This window comes from Rhinopithecus roxellana, chromosome 5 (assembly GCF_007565055.1).
Source record: "Rhinopithecus roxellana isolate Shanxi Qingling chromosome 5, ASM756505v1, whole genome shotgun sequence".
NCBI classification, from domain to species: domain Eukaryota; kingdom Metazoa; phylum Chordata; class Mammalia; order Primates; family Cercopithecidae; genus Rhinopithecus; species Rhinopithecus roxellana.
The window spans coordinates 166,638,018-166,662,035 of NC_044553.1; the positions used below are offsets into that span (position 1 = coordinate 166,638,018).

Below are 24,018 nucleotides of genomic sequence, written 5' to 3' on the forward strand. Positions count from 1 at the left end.
AAAGGTCACTTTTCTTCCTTTATGTTTTTTTTTTTTTGAGACGGAGTCTCGCTCTGTCGCCCAGGCTGGAGTGCAGTGGCCAGATCTCAGCTCACTGCACGCTCTGCGTCCCAGGTTTACGCCATTCTCCTGCCTCAGCCTCCCGAGTAGCTGGGATTACAGGCGCCCGCCACCTCGCCCGGCTAGTTTTTTGTATTTTTTAGTAGAGACGGGGTTTCACCGGGTTAGCCAGGATGGTCTCGATCTCCTGACCTCGTGATCTGCCCATCTCGGCCTCCCAAAGTGCTGGGATTACAGGCTTGAGCCACCGTGCCCGGCCCCTTTATGTTTAAAAAACAAACCAACTCTAAGTCTGTGAAGTTTCAGATACAAAATCATCCTGAAATTACCATGACGTAACTAAAAACAATTCTGCCAGAATTAAGGATAGAGAGGAAAACCTGTAACTATCAGGAAGCACAACTATTTATCTGAAACAACAGGTGGCCTTGGGAAGGTATCAACTATGAATTTTAGAAGCAAATAACTTTGGATATAAGGAGGAAGTGTGTGCATGGCTAATAGAAAAGGCAGAGAAAAGCAGTTATTAATCGAGAGTAGCAAGTCTACGCAATCAGTGAGCAAACTGAGAGGTCCACCAGGCATTAATTTTAATGAGGTTACTCGAGATTTCCCCTTTCTTCAAGCATTCCAGGAATCAGATGGAGGAAGATAGGGTAACATCATCTTTATCAAATATTTGCAAACGTTATGCAGATAGCTGGAAAAGCCTGTGCATGGTGAATGGAAGAGGTATCACATAAAACCGAATAACTGTCTCATAATATTTAGGTCTTGAATGAAGTTAGGCCTTGACCTGCTTCCAGCCAGTTGCTCTCTTAATTATGTAGGCTGTGCAACAAGTTTTTGGTTCTGTTTTATAGTTTTCTTCCCTGCATTCCTCTAGATTTAATATATTCTTGATTTGTTTTACAGATCACTGCTTTTCCTCCAGAAAAAGCCAATGTGGATAAGGGAGACCAAAGGAAATTAATTATATACCAATAAGAAAAGTCTTACTTGAACCTTGTGTGTAATAAATGTTCAAATAAGTTGGTTATAAGGTTTTGGTGTACAATTTCAAGATATTTTCATAGACCATATTGCTCTCAAGTCAGGGTTAAAGTGAAACGTTCCATGGGGATAACACAGAGGATGATATTCTTTCAGGAAAAAGAGTATTAAGCTTTCCTCTACCAGGCATCTTCCCTCAGGCACTGAGATTGCAGCCATCCAACAAATGGGGAAGGGCAGAAAGAGGAGCCTTCAAAAGTCGCAAATATACTTCAATAGTTACTTTTTAGCAAGTGTGGCAATGAGATCTTTCCATTCTCCCCTCTTCTTTGTGATGTACGTAGGGGTGAGTAGCTGTAGCAGTGATTCTGTCTGTTGCCTAAAGAAGTTCTGACACAAGGCCTCAGTGTTACATATCACGTACATCCCACAGTCATAGCTGTTTTGTTGGGCAGGGGCTTTCTCTTCCACAAAGGCCAGTTTGTCTCCTTTTCTGCCTAAGAAAGCTTCCAGTTTCTCTGCTACCTGCTTTGCGTGGACTGAGTTGCTCCTGCTATGGGAATCATAATGAAAAAAGCTATTTTTATCTTGGAGGTAGACCAATAAACTCCAGTGGGTTCCTCCGGCTGCCTGGTTGGAGTTATCATTGATGGCTAAAAATACAACTCTCTTGTGGGGGAGGTCCAGTGGTTCAAGGAACATGGCGATCTCTGCTGGGTTGCTAGTGCACTTGATGAACTGGGTGACTTCAGGGCTGATGAAACTGACATCATCAGAGCAATCATGAAACTGACTGTTGGCAAAGTACTCAAAGGCAAACCCAATAATATGGTCATTGAGCCAGCTTGGCGGATCCAATAGTGACACATCTGATTGCCGCAGCAGACTGTCCATGTAACTCAAGACTACGGGGTCCATCTTGTACTGACAAGGGCTGCTCAGAAATTCCAGAAGCTGAACAAGAGCCAGAAGACAATATTACTGTCAATAAATACCTGACTGTAAAATGGGGCTGGAAAATAGTAGTTACTTTTATAGGGTTGTGGTAAAGAAATACACAGTTGACCCTTGGACAAGGTGGGTTTGATCTGTGCAGATCTACTTACACATGGATTTTCTTCCACCTCTGCCACCCCTGAGACAGCAAGACAAATTGCTCCTCTTCCTCCTCCTCTTCAGCCTACTCAACATGAAGATGAGGAGGATGAAGACCTTTATGATGATCCATTTCCACTTAATGAATAGTAAATATATTTTCTTTTCTTTATGATTTTCTTAATATTTTCCCCTAGCTTACTTTATTGTAAGAATGCAGTATATAATATATTTACAAAACGTGTTTTAATTGGCTATGTTATTGGTAAGGCTTCTGGTCAACAGTAGGCTACTAGTAGTTAGGTTTTTTTTTTTTTGAGACAGAGTCTCACTCTGTTGCCCAGGTTGGAGTGCAGTGGCACGATCTCAGCTCCCTGCAACCTCTGCCTCCTGGGTTCAAGCAATTCTTCTGACTCAGCCTCCCGAATAGCTGGGATTACAGGCATGTGCCACCACGCCCAGCTAATTTTTTTTTGTATTTTTAGTAGAGACAGGGTTTCATCATATCGGCCAGGCTGGTCTCGAACTCCTGACCTTGTGATCCACCCGCCTCAGCCTCCCAAAGTGCTGGGATTACAGGTGTGAGCCACCACGCCCAGTGTATTTAAGTTTTTAGGGAGTCAAATTCTATACCTAGGCTGGGTACGGTGGCTCATGCCTGAAATCCCAGCACTTTGGGAGGCCAAGGTGGGCAGATCACTTGAGGTCAGGAGTTTGAGACCAGCCTGGCCAGCATGGTGAAACCCCGTCTCTACTAAAAATACAAAAATTAACCAGGTGTGGTGGGACATGCCTGTAATCCCAGCTACTCGAGAGGCTGAGGTGGGAGAATTGCTTGAACCTGGAAGGCGGAGGTTGTAGTGAGCTGAGATCATGCCACTGCACTCCAGCCAGGGCAACAGAGCAAGACTACATCTTAAAAAAAAAAAAAAAAGGTATACCTAGAATTTTGACTGCATAGGGGGTTGGCACTCCTAGCCCCTGTGTTGTTCAAGGGTCAACTGTAACTATAAGAAATTCTAGCTTATGTGCTGCATGTAAACAATTAGAATGAAAACTGGAAAATTGCCATGTACACAGTAAGCATGAATTTTAAATATCCTCTTGAAGCACAGAGATTGGTTAAAATTATAGCTAATGTTTTACCAAACAACATACCATTAACTGTATTATTTGGCTCCTTAATGAATATGCATAATAACAAATTATTTTTATATTAAAGATGAATTCAAAGAATCTAAAGAAAAAAGTTACTAATTATCAAGGGAAATAGTTTCCATTTCAACATTAATTTTCTTCTCTCTTTTTTTTTTTTTTGAGAAGGAGTCTCGCACTGTCACCCAGGCATGAGTGCAGTGGCGCGATCCTAGCTCACTGCAAGCTCCGCCTCCCGGGTTCACGCCATTCTCCTGCCTTAGTACCTCCCAAGCAGCTGGCACTGCAGGGGCCCACCACAACGCCCAGCTAATTTTTTGTATTTTTAGTAGAGACAGGGTTTCACCATGTTAGCCAGGATGGTCTTGATCTCCTGACCTCGTGATCCACCCACTTCGGCCTCCCAGAGTGCTGGGATTACAGGTGTGAGTCACTGTACCTGGCCTCAACATTAATTTTCAAAAGATAAGATAAAAATATTGCTTCTTCCTTCCATAATGGAATGTGACAGTGATTAGGACTGTAGTTAAAAGGAATTGTAACTTTAAAAACAGAAAATCATAAGACTAATATAAATGAAATTCATTCCCGATTCTGCCCTGCTATGAGCATGAGTGATATAACATGTGTTTGCCTGTTTCATAGCTTTAGCCTCAAGGGGTATGATAAAGATGATGTAATGTTTACAATATAAGTTAGAACTTCTTTTGACTTCTTTTAAAAGGTAGTATGGGATAAGATTCTGGAAACCTGGGTCTAGTCCTAGTTTTACCACTGATTTGCTGGTATCATCTTGAGCAGTCATTTAAATGACTTTGTCCTTGTTTTTCTAAAAAGGTATATGCCTTTTTTACAGATGGCATATAAAATCATTTAATCATTTTGTATGCCATCTGTAAAAAAGGCATATATCCACCTTACATACCCTAGAAAGTTGTAGAGAAGACCAAATAATTTTACTTGAAAGTACTAAAAGAGTTTAAAAAGTTATACAGTAGTATTTATCAATTAGATGACATTAGTAAGATAATCAGAAAATCTAGATAGAGCTCCAAACCAATCAAAGCAAATGAGGTTTGAAAACAAATATCTGTTAACATTACCTTGTTTAAATAAAAGAATGACTAACTTAGAGCAGAAGCAATACAAGTTGTGTGATGAAATTAATATGCTTGTGACCACCCAAAGTGAGACAAGTCTGATGGGTGTGGGATATTTGAGCCTAACAAACTCAACAGAGTTAACAGAGGGTTAGCTGTTATGCACTGACCTGGCAGCACAACAATATTTCTGAAAATCACATAGCAATAAACTGTCACATGCAGATGGAGAGTGCAAAACAAAGCCTATTATAAGAAAATAGTAATAATGCTGTAAAAGACAAGACTAGAATTATGACATCAATTTAATCAATTCTGACCATTAGACCAGTTATTTTACCACTTGACTACACTATTGAGCAATAATTTCATGATATAACCATTTTCATGTAACAAAATGCTGCAAAAACCTGTATGAAAAATCAATACACCCCTCAAGAAAAAAAGCCAAAGTAAATGAAGGGACATCCAAGATGGTTTAATGTAGACGCAGTACGTCATAATCTGACTACTTGAGAAACAACATAAGGCTGTTTATGAGAAAAAAGAAAAAATATATAATAAGATGGCATGAATTAGGATCTTCTTAAGAAAAAAAGACTAATGGAGAGACATAAACTGGAGCCAAGAATGAAGTTAATGAGCCACAGAGCACATTTGTTATGGGTGGGCCACAAATTTGGCTCTAAGCTTTTTGGCATCTGACCAGACAAAGTTAAACATTCACAATGTCCATAAGATAAAAACAAAGCAATTGCTCAGGAGAGGTAAAATAATTCTTTGTATTATGGTCCGACAGTTTTTTCTCAAGAGATTTCCATAAAAGACATGGTGCATCATAACAAATAGTGCCTCACAATATCCTTACAACAGATGAAACAGTTAGATAGGATTGTTTCCTATAATAATCTTTACTATCTAGCCTTATGGCAAATGGGCACAGATCAATCAAATGAAAGCAATTTGACAGAGGTTAGGTAATCAGCTTGTCGATGTGACTTGATGTAAGAGTTTATGAATATAAAGGTGGAATGACTGCTCCCTGGCTACAGCATCTGTCTCCCATGTCTTCAATAAACACTGCATAGTTGTGAGTGCCAGGTCATATAGCTTGGCAAAAACCCGGAGACTTACTCTCTACACTGCCTGCTGAAATCACACCCACTCTTCAACACCAACCCAACTAGGGAAAGGAGCCTACAAGAAGACTGCCTCAACTGTCAGTCATCTCTCACCTTGAAGGCAATGTCCACAGGCTGGGCTGAGATTTTCTTCAGAAATAGTTTTTGTGTTTTGTCTGTTTGATTTTTAAAATACCCAGCACATAGACAAAATGTTACTCAAGGCCCTAATTCTGTTCCATACAGCATGACAGCAGCAGTTTAATTCCAAAAATTCTAATGCAAATATAACTCAACTAGCCTTTAGCCAAACCCATCCTTGGCCAAGAAAAATAACTCTAAACTTCATATTTGAAGACTTGAATTTTAGATTCAATTCTGTTACTCATTGGCTGTGTGATCATAAATAAATTAAACTTCCTTAACTCTCACTCTCCTTTTCTGTAAAGTGAAAATATTTTCTATTTTTATTTTTTATAGTCCATAGTTTTTTTTTGTTTTGTTTTTGTTTTTGTTTTTTTAACACCTACTATGTCATGAATTCAGCAGCCCAGGCTTCTTTCTATTATTTCTCACAAAGTGTGCTTCTCTGAGGCTGGGCACAGTGGCTCACGCCTGTAATCCCAGTACTTTGGGAGGTCAAGATGGGCGGAGCACTTGAGGCCAGGAGTTCGAAACCATCCTGACCAACATGGCGAAACCTCATCTCTACTAAAAATACAAAAATTAGCCAGGCGTGGTGGTGGGTGCCTGTAATCCCAACTACTCGGGAGGCTGAGGCAGCAGAACTGCTTGAACGCGGGAGGGGGACCTTGCAGTGAGCTGAGATCGCGCCATTGCACTCCAGCCTGGGCAACAGAGCAAGACTCTTACTCAAAAACAAACAAAAAACAAACAAAAAAGTGTGCTTCTCTGGGTGGAGCAGGCTGGTGCTTCAGGTGAACCCAGGCACCTTTCTCTTTGGCTTCCTTCTTTTTCTGATCATTTTCCTTCACGATTTCAGGAAGCTATCTCTGTTCTCAGAGTGCTTAATGCGCTCAATATGCACGTTACTTCTCTTGGCAAGAATCTTGCCCTTGTTTGTTTACAACAATGCCAACAGCATGCTGGGTATCACTGTAAGCTCTTCCAGTTTTGCCATGGTAACACTTGTGGGGCATTCCTTTTTGAACAGTATACATTCCCTTGATGTCTACAATATCATATTTCTTATAGATTCACATATATGTGGCCAAAGGAACAACTCCATGTTTTCTAAAAGGCCTAGAGAAGATATACTGGATGCCTCTCCTCTTTCCCTTTGTGTTAGTCATTTTGGCAAATTACTGGAAGATGGCGTGTTGGGCCAAAAGGCAGTATTTTTTATTTTTATATTAAAGACAGGGTTTCGCTCTATTGCTCAGGCTGGAGCACAGTGGTGCAACCACAGCTCGGAGCAGGCTCAAACTCCTAGGTTCAAGCGAGTTTCCTGCTTCTGCCTCCAGAGTAGCTAGGACTGCAGGTGTGTACCACCATGCCTGGCTAATTTTGAAATTTTTGTAGAGACAGGGTCTCACTTTGTTGCCCAGACTAGTTTCAAAATCCTGAGCTCAAGTGATCCTCCTGCCTGTGCCCCACAAAATGTTGGGAATACAGGTGTGAGCCACTGTGCCTAGCTTAAAGTGAGAATAAGAATATATGACCTTTATCATGTGGTATTTGTCAATATAAAATAAAGAAACATACATAACTAGGATTTTAAAATACAACATAAGGCCAAGGCAGGCAAATTGCCTGAGATTAGGAGTTCCAGACCAGCCATGGCAACATGGTGAAACCCCGTCTCTACTAAAATACAAAAAATAAGCCAGCATAGTGGTGGTGCCTGTAGTCCCAGCTACTAGGGAGACGGAGGCACAAGAACAGCTTGAACCCAGGAGGCAGATGTTGTAGTGAGCCTAGATAGCGCCACTGCACTCCAGCCTGGGTGACAGAGTGAGACTCCATCCAAAAACAACAACAACAACAACAAAAAACCCCAAGAATAAACAAAAAAAAAAGACAAAAAGTGTTCCTAGGTATCTATTATGGCATCAGTAAATTTATAACCTAATGACTGATAACTGTAATGTACTTCACTTAACAAATGTTTACTGAGTCTTCTCCTTTGTGCCAGGGGGTGGCAATACAGAATGAGAATGAAATAGTTTCTACCCTTACTGAACTTAAACCTATTTTGTTATAATGAACATATACTGCATATGCAATTCTTTTAGTCAATAAATACCTACTGAGCACCTAATATTAGGTCCTATGGGAGATACAAAGATGTATAAGGTGGTTTGTAGTCAATGAGATAAGAAATCCATAAGAGGCAAAAACAGAATGTATGGGAATTCACAAGAATAATAATCTGGCTAACAGGATGAAAAGGAATGAGTGCTCAGATCAGAAATGGCTTTGAGGAAAGGGACATAAAAGTAGGCTCTTGAAGGGCAAGTGGAGTTGGATGCATGGGGAAGACAGAGAGGCAAAGAAAGTGCTTTCAAATGTGGAGAGAATCCTGAATAGTCTAGCGTGGCTAGAATGAAGTGGGAGTAGTAGGGGTACAGGCAAATATTAGAGGATTCTTAGAAGCTAAGTGGTGACAGACTGAATTCCAGTGAAGGAGTTTGAAATTTATACTAGAGGAAATGGGAGCCATTAATGGCTGGGTCAATGCTTTGGGAAGATAATAATTCAGCCATAATATATAGAACTAATTGGTAGGAGGAAAAATGGAAAGCAGAGATCGATTAGATTTTTTTTTTCTTTTTTTTTTGAGGTGGAGTCTCACTCTGTCGCCCAGGCTGGAGTGCAGTGGTGTGATCTTGGCTCACTGCAACCTCTGCCTCCTGGGTTAAAGCGATTCTCCTGTCTCAACCTCCTGAGTAGCTAGGATTACAGGTGCCTGGCACCATGCCTGGCTAATTTTTGTATTTTTAGTAGAGACAGGGTTTCACCATGTTGGCCAGGCTAGTCTCGAATTCCTGATCTCAGATGATCCACCCGCCTCAGCCTCCCCAAGTACTGGGATTACAGGCATGAGCCACTGTGCCCGGCCCAATTAGATTTTTATTGCAAGTAAAGGTAGGAGGTAATGACCTAAAGCAGGAGAAATGATAGTAGGAATGCAGAGGAATAGATATTGTAGACAGAGCATCAATAAGACTCAATAAGTGATCAGAGGAGGGTAGATAAAAAAGAATTATGAGGCCGGGAGGCGGAGGTTGCAATGAGCTGAGACTGTGCCACTCCCTTCCAGCCTGGGGGATAGAGTGAGACTCTTTTTCAAAAAAAAAAAGAATTACGAAATGGTCTGAAGGTTTCAGTTGGGGCGAGTGAGAGGATGATAATAATATTATTAATGAGGTGGGAGAAAAGGAGACGGAAACGGACCTAGCAAAAAACCAGGAGCCATCTAGAATCATTTATGAATATTTCTTTTCTATGTAGTGAGTACTGTGCCTGGCATATCAGAAGTGCAATAAATGTTTGCCAGATGAATGCAATATTTTTAAAGGGAAGTCAGAAAATCTAGATTACAGGAAAAAAAGAAATAAGGCCACTTAAGATTCTGTATTCTTTGTAATATCCTTATTCTCTGGTTTTGTGTTTTGCCTGTTATCCTTTATTGTTCTGTTGTTACTAGTAAATTCGTTCAGAGTTAAAAGATCTGTGTACTTGGTCTTGGTGGATGGTAAGCAAGACTAGGGGAAGGGCAAGAAAGGTGAGTGAACTGGGGAGCCAATGACCTCCTCACAGTTCTATTTGTAAAATCTTACCAAATATATTATAGCTCTATGTTTTGGGGCTAGGAAGTCTTGGGTCTAGGCTCTGACTTTGCCACTTACTATTTAAGTGATCGTGGACAAGTTATTCATCCTCTTTCTGGGCCTCATTTTCCTCATCTGTAAGATTAGGTAGTAATAACATAATCACAGGTTGTTACACGAATTAAAAACATGAGTGAAAACACTCAGCACGTTGTCTGGTCTACAGTAGACTCTCAAAAAAAGTTAGTTTCCTTCCCTGTTCCCTATATTTGAGGTGGCAATTATGGACCCCAAAGATTTCTTGAAAATAAAGCACTTGTCTCTTTACATAAAGCCACAAAGTTATCAAAGATGAAACTAGCCATGGCATGACTCTGCTCTTGTGCTTTATCTTTGGCATAAGGAGAGCAAATGTGAAATCCAGGAAAATTGTTCTCTCAATCTGAGTGAAGCAATGATGTTAATGTGTTGTCAGTATACACAAACCCTGTGGTTACAGGGGTTAGTTTATTGTATCTTCCGACTTCTGTAACTAAATGAAGCTAATATTGAATTCATTAACTTTTTTTTCTTTTGAGACGGAGTTTTGCTCTTTTTGCCCAGCCTGGAGTGCGGTGGCACGATCTCAGCTCACTGTAACCTCTGCCTCCCAGGTTCAAGCAATTCTCCTGCCTGAGCCTCCCGAGTAGCTGGGATTACAGGCACCCACCACCATGCTTGGCTAATTTTTTGTATTTTTTTTTTAGTAGAGACGGGGTTTCACCACGTTGGCCAGGCTGGTCTCAAACTCCTGACCTCAGGTGATCCACCACCTTGGCCTCCCAAAATGCTGGGATTATCGGTGTGAGCTATGGCGCCTGGCCAGATTAACTTTTAACTGGTGGTGTTACTGCTGTTTCAGTCTGTTTTTTTTTTTTTCTTTTTCTTTTTTTGAGACAGGGTCTCACTCTCTGTCACCCAGGCTGGAGTGCAGTGATGCAATCACGGCCACTGCAGTCTTGACATCCTGGGCTCAAGTGATCCTCCTGCCTTAGCCTCCTGAGTAGCGGGGACCACAGGTGCCTGTCACCACGCCTGGCTAATTAAAAAAAGGAAAAAAATGTGGCCGGACGCAGAGGCTCACGCCTGTAATCCCAGCACTTTGGGAGGCCAAGGTGGGCGGATCACCTGAGGTCAGGAAGTCAACACCAGCCCTACCAACATGGAGAAACCCAGTCTCTACTAAAAAAAAAAAAAAAAAAATACAAAATTAGCTGGGCATGGTGGCGCATGTCTGTAATCCCAGCTACTCGGGAGGCTGAGGCAGGAGAATTGCTTGAACCTGGAAGGCTGAGGCAGGAGAATTGCTTGAATCCGGGAGGCAGAGGCTGTGGTGAGCCGAGATCGCGCCATTGCACTTGCACTCCAGCCTGGGCATCAACAGCGAAACTGACTCAAAAAAAAAAAAAAAAAAAAAAAAAAAAATTGTAGAGATGAGGTCTTACTATGCTGCCCAGGCCGGTCTTGAACTCCTGGGCTCCACTGATCCTCCTGTCTAGCCCTCCCAAAGTGCTGGGATGATAGGCGTGAGCTACCTCACCCGGACTCAATCTGGATTTTTAATGAATGGAAATGCTTAAAAATACTAATTTACAATGGCTATTAATGATAATTATCTATTTTGTTAAGTATTTATTTTATGGGATTAAAATATATATTAGAGTCTTAAATTAACAAGCATTTTATATGGTATACTGCAATTCTCAAAACTTCAGGGAAAATAAGCCTGTTGGCTATTGAATTAAGTAGTGCTCCAGATAAATTTGTTTTACTGAAAACATACTTCTCCAGAATTGTGACCTTTACTCATTTTTTTCTAATTATTCAGTAAGCGTTCCTTAAAAAAAAAAAGAGAGAGAGAAACAGCCTCATTCAGGTATGTTTTTTAAAAACATTACAAAGTAAGTGCAGATTATAAAAGTCCGTTGTTTCTAAATGCAATTGCCTTCCTCACTCCCTTTGGCTACGATTTTAAGTTGTACCAAACTACAAATGCTCAGAGACACATCTATGCTTCTCTAAATGGATACATGCCCATGTGCCAGCAGATAGCAACAAAGTCCAAGAAACAAACACAAGTTAATCACAGAGCATCTTCCTAGAGCTTTAATTTGACCAACTTTAGGGGAAAGAGCTAAACAACTTAATCATTGACTTAAAACATTTAAATCAGCAACGAAAAATATTTTAATTATTAACATAAACTTGGGCATAAAATGCAAAATCAGCATGAAATTTAAAAATAAAATATGAGAGTCTCATAGAACTTTTGCAACTGTAGCAGGCAATCTTTTCTGTTTCATTCAGTCTCCTCTGTTGGCTTGGATACTTCAGCGGAACAGTCTAATAACTACTCATAGCTGATGTGTTTGTGACATAAACCTCAAATTCTTAGGAACCAGATTCCCTAATAATAAAGGAAAAAGCACAAGCTTATGCTTTAGCAGCTTAAATGTGTACAGGAGAGAAACATTTATTAAAGCAAATTTATTCATTTGGTTAAAATATATTTATTGATGTCTTATATGTCCCAATTTTGCCTGCCATAATCAGACTGAAAATTGAACCTGGTTACTATATAATGGATTACAGACATCATTCAAGAGTTAGTTTTTTTCTTTCTCTCTCTCTCCTCTGTTTTTTCTTCCTCCCTTCCCCTCCCCCTCTCCCCTCTCCCTCTTCCTTTCTTTCTTTGAAAACGTCTCACTCTGCTGCCCAGGATGGAGTGCAGTGGCACAGTCATAGCTCACTGCAGCCTTTAACTGATGGACTCAAGTGATCCTCCCATCTTGACCTTCCAAGTAGCTATATGCACTATAGGTGCATACCACCATGTCTGGCTTAAGTAAAAATTTTTTTAAACTAGAGGCAGGGTCTCACTGTGCTGTCCAGGCTCATCCCAGAGTTTTCTACTGTCTTCACACCTCACATCCAATTGACAACAAGTCCTGTTGATTCTATAGCCTAAATGTTCTAAATCTGTCCAGTGCTTTCCATCTTCACTATTATTACCTTAGTCAAATCTATCACCATTTCTTTCCTGACCTAGCCTAACAGGTCTCCTATTTACACTACTGACCCTGCCAATAAATTTTCCATCAAAATAATTGTTTAAACATTTAAATTAGGTCAGGTCTGTTTCCTGCTTAGGACTCTCTAGTAGCTCACTATCATACTCGGAAAAAAATGAAAATTCCGTACCCTAGTTTACAAAACCCTACATGAAAATGTGGCTTCAGCTATTTCTCCAACCTTATCTCCTCCTATCTCCCTGCTTGTCCACTAAGCCCCAGCCACAAAGACTTTCTTTTTATTCCTCAAATACACCAAGCTTTTTCCCTCCTGAGGGTGGTACAAGTTGTACCTGGACCTTCTAGTAGTTAGCTCCTTCTGTTGGACAGATCTTAGTTTAAATGCCACTAAGTCACAGAGGTCTCAGGGCAGCCAAAATAAAGAGGCCGCCAGTTACTATCACTCTAATTTCAATTCCTTGAATAGCACTGATGACTATGTGATAGTTTTTAAATTTATTTGTTTATTGGTTCATATTCTTTTTCCCTCCCCCTGCCTCTTCTCTTTCCCTTTCCAAAACAAGAATGTAAGCTCTATGAAAATAAGACGACAAGGGGCCCTGTCTGCCTTGTTTGCCATTTTAACCCCAGGGTCTAAAACAGTGCTTGCCAGGCAGGTACTCAATAAATAAATGTAGAATAAATGAATAAATGAGTATACAGCTCAACATAATATAAATCAAGTTTGGCAGAGAAATGTTTACATTTACAGAGTCTGGGAAGTGAAAGGGCCTTTACTATCACTTCTAATCTAATTTCCAACTCCATGCAAGAATTCATTTCTGCTCTCAGGGAGAAAGGTGCAGAACCTTGACTTAAAACTAGGGGTGTGGTATTGGAGCAGAAATAGATAAATCAATAGAATAAAAAAATTCATATGCAGATAAGAAATTTTAAATATGATGATGGAGTCTCTACAAATCAATGAGAGAGTCTGTTCTCGTAGTGTGGTAGTAATCATGTTTGCCTGACCAATCAACAGAGAAATTATGGATTATTCTAGTGTTTTCAGCGTGTTCGTGTGTTCCACTGAACATTATGTTCCTATAATGTTCCTATAATATAGCACTGCTATAGCAGTGCTGTCCAATAGGACTTCTTGTGACAGAAATTTTCCTTTTTTATTTTTTGAGATGGAGTCTCACTCCGTCGCTCAGGCTGGAGTGTAGTGGCGTGACCTTGGCTCACTGCAACCTCTGCTGCCTGGGTTCAAGTGATTCTCCTGCTTCAGCCTCCCGAGTAGCTGAGATTACAGGCGCCTGCCACTGCGCCTGGCTAATTTTTGTAGTTTTTTAGTAGAGACAGGGTTTCACCAGCTTGAGCAGGCTGGTCTTGAATTCCTGACCTCATGATCCACCCGCCTCGGCCTCTCAATGTGCTGGGATTATAGGCATGAGCCACCGTGCCTGACCCAGAAATTTTCTTTGATCTGCAAAATGTTCAATACAGTAGCCACTAGCCCCTTGTGGCTATTGAGTTCTTGAAATATGGTCAGTGTGACTGAAGAATTGACTAATTTTAATGAACTAAAATTTAAATAGCCACATGTGGCTAGTGCTAGTATACTGGACAGCTCAGTTCCATAGACTTTCATAGGTATTTCCTGAAATACCTATGAAGTGAGATTACATGGTTAAAAAAAATAGCTCACACCTGTAATCCCAGCACTTTGGGAGGCCGAGGCAGGCAGATCACCTGAGGTCAGGAGCTCGAGACCAGCCTGGCCAATATGGCAAGACCCTGTCTCTACTGAAAATACAAAAACAAATTGGACATGATGGTGCGTGCTTGTAATTTCCGTTACTTGGGAGGTTGAGGCAGGAGAATTGCTTGAACCTGGGAGGCAGAGGTTGCAGTGAGCCGAGATCACCCCACTGCACTACAGCTTGGGCGACAGAGTGAGACTCCATCTCAAAATAAATAAATAAATAAAAAAGAAAAAAGATTACATGGTTAATTAAATTAGGGAATGCTAACTCCTAATGCACACACACACACACTAGAAGCTAACGAGACTTTGGCGATAAAAAATTTTAACTTTTTTTGGTATGATCTTTTCCCAAACTTATTTGACCATGAAATCCTCTTTCTTTTTTTGGAGGAATATCTAATAGTACTTTTATTATCTGTGTATTGAAGTATGGGATATGCTTGCTAGATTTTTTAATAAGTAGCGTTGGCACAACTTGTTAACTATTTGATTAAAAAAGTAAAGAGTTTACCTCATACCTTATATCAAATTACATTTTAGATACAAATTTAAATATTAAAAAGTTAAAAAAATTGTTAGAAAATATTAGTTAATACACTTACATGGCTGGTCAATAAACACACGAAGAGACACTGGACATCAGAGTAGTAATCAAATAAATGCAAGTTAAAATTTCATTTTTTTACCTGTCGAGTTAGCAAAGATGAAGAAAACTAATAAAAACTAGCATTGCTGAGAGATTATGGGAAATGAGTAAATGATGCCTCATTTTGATAGGAGTGTCATACATGCAAGCTTTTTCAAGGGTAATTTGCCATTATATTGGAATTCTTAAGAAATTTATATATGTAGGTATTATACTTTCATACATTTATCTTAAGGGAAACATTAACAATGTGTGCAAAAATTCAACAAGTCACATGGCAGTATTTATAACAGAAAAACTGGAAACAACCTGGAGCTCAAAAAAGGAATGGTAAATTAAATAACAGGGTTTCCACATGATGCAATAGTTTTCAGCCATTACATATAATATTATCAACACAAATTTATTAACAGAAAAATGTTCATAATGTGCTTTGATATAAACATCTGTATATGATAAAAATACACACAAAAATAATCAAGAATGATCGATATCCATCAAGTGTAAATATCATTTTAAGAAACAGGATTAATACTTTTTTGCCTTTTTCCTTCTACCTTTTGATATTGTGCTTTAATTTTTCCTCTTCTCTTAATAATGAACACATAATTAGTAAATACAGTGATTTCACTGAAGAGGAAGAAAAGATGTACCAGTTCCCACTCTTACAATGACATAAAGTATTTCCATTTTTTCAACTTCTGAGTCTTACTTCTGTCCTCTGGATAAAACAGGTAAATCTAATCTCTTTTCCATAAATGTTCAAACACAAATATTTAAAAATAATTTGATGTTTACTAAAATTAGAAGATTATGTCCAACTTCTAATGTCTGATTCAACTTGCACTTTCACAAAAAGAATCACATCCAAGACCAAATATGTTTTTTATGGCAAAAATATTTTCAGGAAGGAAGTTCATGGCTTTTTTTTTTGGGGTTTCAATTTCCCCCCAATTAAACATTTCCTTTTAAAACTAAGCCTAAGCCATCTGGAGATCTGTATAACGTGGCATGTAAGAATGACCATCAAGATTTATTATATTACCCTCTTGAATACACAGATTAGATTTTACTCATCCTTCTATCTTCAGTGCCTGACAAACTAGAGTTTTAATAAATAAATATTTTTCCTGAGTGAGCAAAATACAGAAGTGAAACGTATCTTGAAAAACTCAGGAAAACACAACACTGTTATAAATGTAAGAAATATTCTCAATTGTATAAATGAATTATGAATTTACACAACATTCCTGTAACATCAATATTTCACAGTGGAATTCAGCTCTCAAAGTACAAAATCCACTTGGTGTGATGATGATGCTTGGTAACTCTATTGCTATAAATTCCACTTTATTCTGTCTAGGGCCAAGGAGATAAAACAGGTGACTTTTTAGGATTTCATCTAACACCAAGGCTCTCCATTTATTGCTCTGGAACTAGGCACAGCTATCAATGGCTAAGATGTCACTGACCATGAAAATAATTTTATTCCTGGTCTACCATTTCTACCTCAAGAGTTCCATTTGTAGGCCGGGTGCGGTGGCTCATGCCTGTAATCCCTGCACTTTGGGAGGCCAAGGTGGCTAGATCACCTGAGGTCGGGAGTTCTAGATCAGCATGACCAACATGGAGAAACCCTGTCTCTACTAAAAATACAAAATTAGACAAGAGTGGTAGTGCACAACTGTAAGCCTAGCTACTCGGGGGGCTGAGGCAGGAGAATCGCTTGAACCCGGGAGGTGGTGGTTGTGGTGAGCCGAGAGCACGCCATTGCACTCCAGCCTGGGGAAGAAGAGCAAAACTCTATTTCAAAAAAAAAAAAAAAAAGGTCCATTTGTAATTGTGTCACAGTTTTTGTCCTCAATACAAACCTGGTGGATACCAAGTTTTTCTTGTGGTGACTTCGTTTTGCTTCAAATTTTCTGCGAAATGACTTTACACAATTGCAAACTTTGAAATGACTAGGAGTGAGGGCCAGGTGTGGAGAGGCCATTAGAATTAATAAGACGTCTGTGTAAGATAATATTTTATAAAGGTGTAGACAGAACTTTATTTTAGTACATGCGGTAACAAAGTCTGATAAGGAGTGGTTAAGCTAACGCCACGATTTACCTCATTTCACAGATAATCACTGTGGTCAGCACATGGCAGCTCTATGCAAACACACTATTTGAAAGAACATAAAAAAACATGATCTTTTAATCTCATTTGTTCTGAGGATTTCAAATCCTGGCAAGTTACTTTTTTCACAGATAGTTAAGAGGTAAATTGTCATTACAAATTGCTCATTAGTGGGTTTCAAAAATGTGCCTGGCACATAGTAGAGGTTCAATAAATATCTAATGAATGAATAAGTAATGAATCACACCTCTTTGAGAGTTTTATTCACTGGCCATCAGGGAAAGCAAGCCTAAGGTTTTCAAACAATAATACAGATGCTCAAAATAGTAACTACAGTTGGGACAAATTTTTGGGATCAAGACAATGATCCAGTGCTTTTGTAAGTTGATTGTGGAGTAAGTCATTTAATTGGGAGCCAGAGAAAGGAACTTTCAGAAATTTTCTGTAAGTAATAAAAATTATTAAAAAGCCTCATAAAAGTATTATTTCTGATTTCAGATAGACCCACTCCTCCTCCTCCTGCAAAACGTGTCAGATAGCTGAACCTCAAGTTCTGCATAAACTCGATTTTTCGTATCACCACCCAAATGGCCTCCAATTATTTGATGGACAGAAAGTCACTATAGGCTAGTCACGCTGAAGAAGGTGGTAATGGTGACCTCTCTGAGAAGCTAGTTCTGGAAATTAATTTTATAGGACTCATTTGGATCAGTAATACCTGAACCCCAAATCAAATTTTTTAGAATACGTTTAAAAAGTACATAATTTGCGTACCAGCTGGATTTGAGCAGTAAGTTTTTATAGTCTGGTATTGATCAGTTTCGAAGGAGATGGGCTGCCTGGGCCTTGAGGACTTTCTGTTCTTTGCTAATGTGTTTAAACTAAACTTCTTTCCCATCCAAGAAGTTTAAGGAATTGGCAGAGAGAAAGGAGTTCTGACTTTTAAAAGTCAGAAATGTAGGACTCACAGGTATAGATGGAATTTGACTGAGGAAGGCCTTGGCAAGATCCGTGAACTTATGGTAAGGCCATTGCTTTATTATAAGTACTAACAATATCATTTATAATTCAAAGGACTGGGCTAGCCTCTTGACCACATAAAATGTTAACTGACTTCCACACTGGGGTATATATTCCTGTTGAAAGGTATGCAATTTATTCCAATGTATGTTACTCTAGCCTGGTCAGCACATTGTGGAAATAAAGGAATTTAGCAGACTCTCTAGAGATCACCTCAAGATTTTTTTTTTGAGACAGGCTCTTTCTCTGTCACTCAGGCTGGAGTGCAGTGGCATGAACACTTCAGCCTCGACCTCCTGGGCTCATGTAATCCTCTTGCTTCAGTCTCCCATGTAGATGGGACCACAGGCAGGCACCACTATGTCTGGCTAATTTTCTTCTTTTTTTAAAATTTTTTTGGAGAGACAGGGTCTCACTTTGTTGCCCAGGCTGGTCTTGAACTCCTGGGCTCAAGTGATCCTCCTGTCTCAGCCTCCCCAAGTGCCGGGATTACAGGCCTGAGCCACTGCACCCGGCCCAAGATTCCGTTTTTTAAAAATTAATTAACTTATTGGTCTAGTCTCTTCATTTCTATCTTCTCTTTAGATGATCTAACCTGCACATTATTCTAGATTTTCAAACAGAACTCTAATCACATTATTCTACTCCAAAAATTTTAACAACCCTCCATTGTCTACCAAATTAACTACAAATTACAGCCTGGCATTCAATGATTTCCACAAAAATAGCCCCAATCTACCTTTCCTGATTTATTTTCTGGTATTGCTCTCACAGATATATACATCCACAAGCTTAGTCCCTCTGCAGGCCCCGGTTATTAGGAAATGGTGGGATAGTACTGGTTGCTGCCCCAGAGGTAAAGGAGACACAGAAGAAAACAGCCAGCTTCTCATCCCAGCAGAGAGGTTGGGAAGTGAACACTGCTTCATCATTTTTCTGAAACACAGATTTGATGTCATGCTCTAGATTAAAACCATTACACTGAGATTTTTTTTTTTTTTTTTTTTTGAGACGGAGTCTCGCTCTGCCGCCCAGGCTGGAGTGCAGTGGCCGGATCTCAGCTCACTGCAAGCTCCGCCTCCCGGGTTTATGCCATTCTCCTGCCTCAGCCTCCCGAGTAGCTGGGACTACAGGCGCCTGCCACCTCACCCGGCTAGTTTTTTGTATTTTTTAGTAGAGACGGGGTTTCACCGTGTTAGCCAGGATGGTCTCGATCTCCTGACCTCGTGATCCGTCCGTCTCGGCCTCCCAAAGTGCTGGGATTACAGGCTTGAGCCACCGTGCCCGGCCTACACTGAGATATTTTTAAACTTAGGATCCATAGACCAGGATGTGGCTAGAATATCAGGGTTCTGTGAACTTAGACTGGGAAAACAATTTGTTTTCAATAATCAGTAGCTGAAATTTAGCATTTCTTCAATAAGTGGGGACCATAAACTACAGTATTAGCATTCTCTTTTTTTACCAATAGAAATCTGATATTTTCACATCACATTAAAGTTGCTGCAGGCATTTCAAAATATAATTTATAGTCATCACTACTTAGAAATTATATAATTAGACCTGCTGCCAGATTTTATTTGATGCATATATATCACACCTTTAATATTTTAAAAACTTAAAAAAATTAGTTTCCTTTATATTACTATGTATTCTATTTTATACATTTAAGAACATTTTTCTGAGACTGAGTCTATAAGCTGGACTGCCAACGAGGTCCACTGGGTAAAAGAGGTTAAGAACCTTTTTTGTACTTATCAATTGTTTCTAGTATTATATATAATCTAAACTCTTCACCATGGAATTCAAGGCTCCTCATAATCTGTTCACACCCACTTTATCATCTTCATCTCTGTTCCACCTATACTCTCCATACTATGCTCTAGCCATACTAGACAACAATAACTCGTTCTTATCTGGGTCAGATAGACAGGTTTTTGGATTAACCCTAGTTAATAGATAGCAGCCATACACTGTCTTGGTCTTTACCTCATACAGCTTCTCTGCCTGCTAATTCTTTATTTAAAGGCCTAGTTTTCCCTAATACAGTACTTTTCAATCCTAACAGAGCTGTATTTTAAATATCTTTATATCTCATTACTAATTTAAATGATAAATAACAGAAAAAGATTCTAAATTGGCAAGGCACTGTATGTAGTAATCTCACGGGAGTGGATGTTGGCCTTTGCATCTCATAAATTGGCTTAGCTCTGGATGTTGGTCTCTGCATCTCATAAATTGGCTTAGCTCTGATCATTTTTGGGGACAGATGTGGGGATGGCCTTTGAGCTGTAAGGCTGGAGACAACAGCTGACCAATTCTGGATGGAAGGGAAAGGGAGAGCAAAGAGACAAGTAACTAAGGTGGACCTGATAAACACTGAGGAATGAACAGTGCTGAAGGGAAAGGCAAGAGTGGCTCCTTCTCCCATTTCCCAGACCAGTTATTCAAAACATAACGCCGCTCAAGTTTCTCATCCATCTCCAAGCCTCTCCATAGTTAAATGACCTCCATCTTAATGTTACAGAGCCAACTCTCTCAATTTCTTCTCTCTAGTTTAGTGGGGCTCAATCTTTAGCATTAGAGTCACCTGTGGAGCTTTAAAACAGTACTGACACCTGGCAAAACCCAGAATTTAATTGGTCTAGAGTGGGGCAACAGTATTGGTTTTAACAAAGTTTCCCAGGTGATTCAAATGCACATACAAGGTTGTTTTCCACTAATGCTCTCGATCTTATAAATTCGCCTCCCTCACCCTCCAAGAGTCCACTTCTCGGTTTCGTGTACACTTTTGAGCCTTCTACCTAAACAGAAAACATTCCTGAGGGCCATATTCTCGTTCCTCATTTCTCTCACTTTATAATGATGCTTCTTTAAAGGGAAGTCTACAGTACGGTTTCCATCAGGTTTATTTTACTTTTCTTTTGACTCTTTCAAACCACCACTGTCACATGCTTTTGCACCCGTTTTTCTCTCTTTTACCTCCTATTTCTTTGACCAGGTACTGGATTACTAGTCTTTTAACACAGTCTTCTAAAAGTGACCCAAAAGTCCGCTTAGAAAGGGCTTCCTCACGTTCTCCTCCTACACAACCTGGGACCCCTCTTCTGTGCCCAGACAGCATCCCGTGCATTTTTCTCTATTATCACTTTATTGTACTACTACTGCGGATTCTCTCACGGTCTCCTATATAAAAGCACTTCAAAAAGCCGAGACTATTTCATTCGCCTCTGACATTCTGGAACCCAAGACATGGAAACCACTCAGTGAAAAAGTCTGAGGAATGAATGGAAACGAAGACTTGGAAACGGAGGTCGGGGCGGGGACAATGAGGGTGGGTGGGAGGAGAGAGCGTGCGTGTTTGAAAAGGGGCGGGGGCTGTGACCGGCGGCGCTGAAAATCCAGGTCCAGAATCGGGAGGGAGCACGGATACGCCAGAATCTGAGTGAGTGAGGAAGCGATCCACTACCGGGACAAACTGAGACAAACTAAAGTGGGGAGGAGGCTTCTTACCTGCCTCGGGCCTCACCACCCCAACCAGCCTTCAGACACCTCTGTATTGGCCGGAAATCGACAGCTACAGTCGCAAACCCAGAGGTTTCTTCCCCAACCTTGCGACATCCCTCTCCAGTACAGGCAGAATCTAAGGCAGAGTTCCCCGCTCTGCCGTAAGGTGAGGAAGAAAAATTTGGGCGGGGCAGCCTGGGGCCTAGGAAATGGGGCGTGTCCGCGCAAGCGCACGCTGTACTCTCCGGTGGCGTCACGTGCGGGGGCGGGACCGGGCGGGGCCGACCCGGGCTGGCAGTAGGGGGCGTGGGAGGTAAGTGCGCGCGCGCCTGCTCGCCTGCAGCCGTGGAGTCGCGCGGGGCGGGGTTGAGTGCGCGGGGTCGGGGGCGCGCGGCCGAAGCGGACAAGGGACGCGGCGGCGGTTGACTGTGGCTGTTGAGAGAGTACAGAATAGTCAGGACCGCGAGAGGCGGCGGCGGAGGCAGTAGCTGCACCGGCAGAGGCGGCCGCTCGCAGCAGTTGAGGCGGCGGTCCAACGCGTGCTCTCTGGGCGGGGTGCAGCGGGGGATGTGCCTGCCCAGGCCGGGCGGAGTCTCTCTGACAGGGCGGGGGATGCGCAGCGGCCGCTCGCCTGGACCCTGAGGCTGCTGGGCCCACCCTCCCGGAACCGCCGGACCCTCCGTGGCCTTGGCCTCCCCTGCCATCTCCCGCCCGACCCTGGGGCGGAGGGTGGGAGGCAGCTTCCGCCGAAGAGGAGGGGGCTGCGGTGGCCACCGCGGCGGAGCCCGAGGTAAGACCCGCCCAAGCGCTCAGCGGCCCTGCAGCCCGTCCTGGCCCACGTCTCAGCCTTGCTATTTGGCTCCGGTCGGGCCGCCCCGCCCCGTCCCAGTGGAGACGCCCCGCGAGCGGGTCTGCGCCGAGCCTCCCAAACACCAGATCACGGCCCCGGATCCCCAGTAGACCCCACCCCCCGTATCTTCCATTGGCCGAGCACCATTCCAGTCCTCCAGCCTCCCCGGAGATTCTGTCACGGTCCCCCCAATCCAGCAGACCCCATTAGAACCCCTCAGAGTCCCTCAGGACTCCTAATGGAGCTTCCAGACTCTGTTACATCCTCCCTTGGGCTGACCTCATTACAGCTCCTGAGACAAAGTCTCGACCGCCCCCTAACCCGTTGCGTCCCCCAGCTGCCCCTCGCCCTACCCTTCTTAATAGACCCCCTCCCAGCTCGCTCATCACCAAGCCGACTGGCGCTAACCCTAGCCATCACGGCTTTCAGATAGCCGCTGTCTTGGTGCTCTTACTCCCGGTAGATGTGGTGTCAGCCGTCACAGACTTTGGCTTCTCTCCCACCACCCACTGTAGCCTCTCTCACAGACCTCTCCTCAAGCAAACCTTGTTATCTTTCTCCTCAGTCGCGATCCTTTCTTTGGTTGAAAGGGCTTTGCCATGAAATCCTGAGGGAATATTTGCTTAGCCTAGTGTATTCCCTCCGTTGTGACTTAAGGGGACCGACCGAGACCCATGTTTGGAGGGGTTGGGCTGAAAAAAGCGGGAGGCAGAGAGAAGTTATGGAAGCATGGGGCCAATTGTGTGTGTGCCATTATAAGGTCACAGAGCCTGCGCCTCATCTTGTCTGTTCTGTGTAGAACGTGTGAGGTTGTTCAGCTCTGACGTTTTAGGGACCTGTGTAAGGATTAGATCATGTTGCACTAGTGGATATAACTATGTCGTCTTGTACTATTACTTCACCTCCTTGTCGATTGCTGCAGATACTAGGACTGTTTTTTATTTTTATTTTTAAAGGATACTAGGGGACTTTTGGATTCACTGTTTTTGGATTTGCTAGAAAAATAAGATTTGTAACTTTCCTTAATCCCTGAATACTTCGATGTCGGTTTAATAATAAACTTCTGCTGTCTGGTGCTGCTGTCTTGCTTCTCCAAGAAGCAAGTACAGAAATCATGCAGTGTTCACTGAGGTCATTACCAACAACAGCCTTCTCGATAGCAGTAAAATGTTGAATAAAATGTTTGTAGAAGTTGAGCTCCCGAGTTGTCAAGAAAGAAACGTAATGGTCCATCAAATGATCAGTACGTAATTTTAATATTGGTATAAAGGTGAAATATAAAGAGGTCTTTGTAGTCATACACACACACACAGTAAAAACTGTTAAAGTAACAGAAGGAGAAAATCACATTAAAATTATAGATAATAACAAGACGTAAAAGCCAAAAGTTTCAGAAGAGTAATGTAGTAAAAAGTTTCTGTTCCGCCTTCATTCTTCAGCCACCCATTTTTCCTCTTTAGAGGCAACCACTATTTCCAGCTTCACATGTATCCTTTCTGAGATATTTTCAATATATAAACCTATATACGTTTATATTTTTAAGACACTATACACGAATGGTTGCCTACTTTACCCTCTATACATAGCCTGTTTTTTTCACTTAATGCTACATCCTACAGATCATTTATTAACAATACATATGGAAGTGCCTCATTTACTGGCTGGATAATATTCCATTTTTGTGGACTGGAGGTTATTTTTGGTGTTTTGCTTTTACCAACAATGCTACATGCTT

The 24,018-nt window shown here is 41.4% G+C and overlaps 2 protein-coding genes across 9 annotated transcripts in view; one reads left to right on the forward strand and one right to left on the reverse strand.

Moving 5' to 3' along the window:
- Positions 1-626: 626 nt before the first annotated feature.
- Positions 627-21,574, reverse strand: SENP8 (SUMO peptidase family member, NEDD8 specific). Its single transcript, XM_010364796.2, has 2 exons — positions 21,440-21,574; positions 627-2,007 (listed from the first exon to the last, which is right to left on the reverse strand). The coding sequence occupies exon 2, from the start codon at positions 1,969-1,971 to the stop codon at positions 1,333-1,335; it is 639 nt and encodes a 212-aa protein (XP_010363098.1). The 5' UTR covers positions 1,972-2,007; positions 21,440-21,574; the 3' UTR covers positions 627-1,332.
- Positions 21,575-21,803: 229 nt separating this feature from the next.
- Positions 21,804-24,018, forward strand: part of MYO9A (myosin IXA) — a 300,731-nt gene continuing 298,516 nt past the window's right edge. For all 8 annotated transcript variants that reach the window (XM_030930260.1, XM_030930262.1, XM_030930261.1 and 5 more), the window contains exon 1: positions 21,804-22,223. The gene's annotated coding sequence lies outside the window, so the exon portion shown is untranslated. The remainder of the gene's footprint in view (positions 22,224-24,018) is intronic.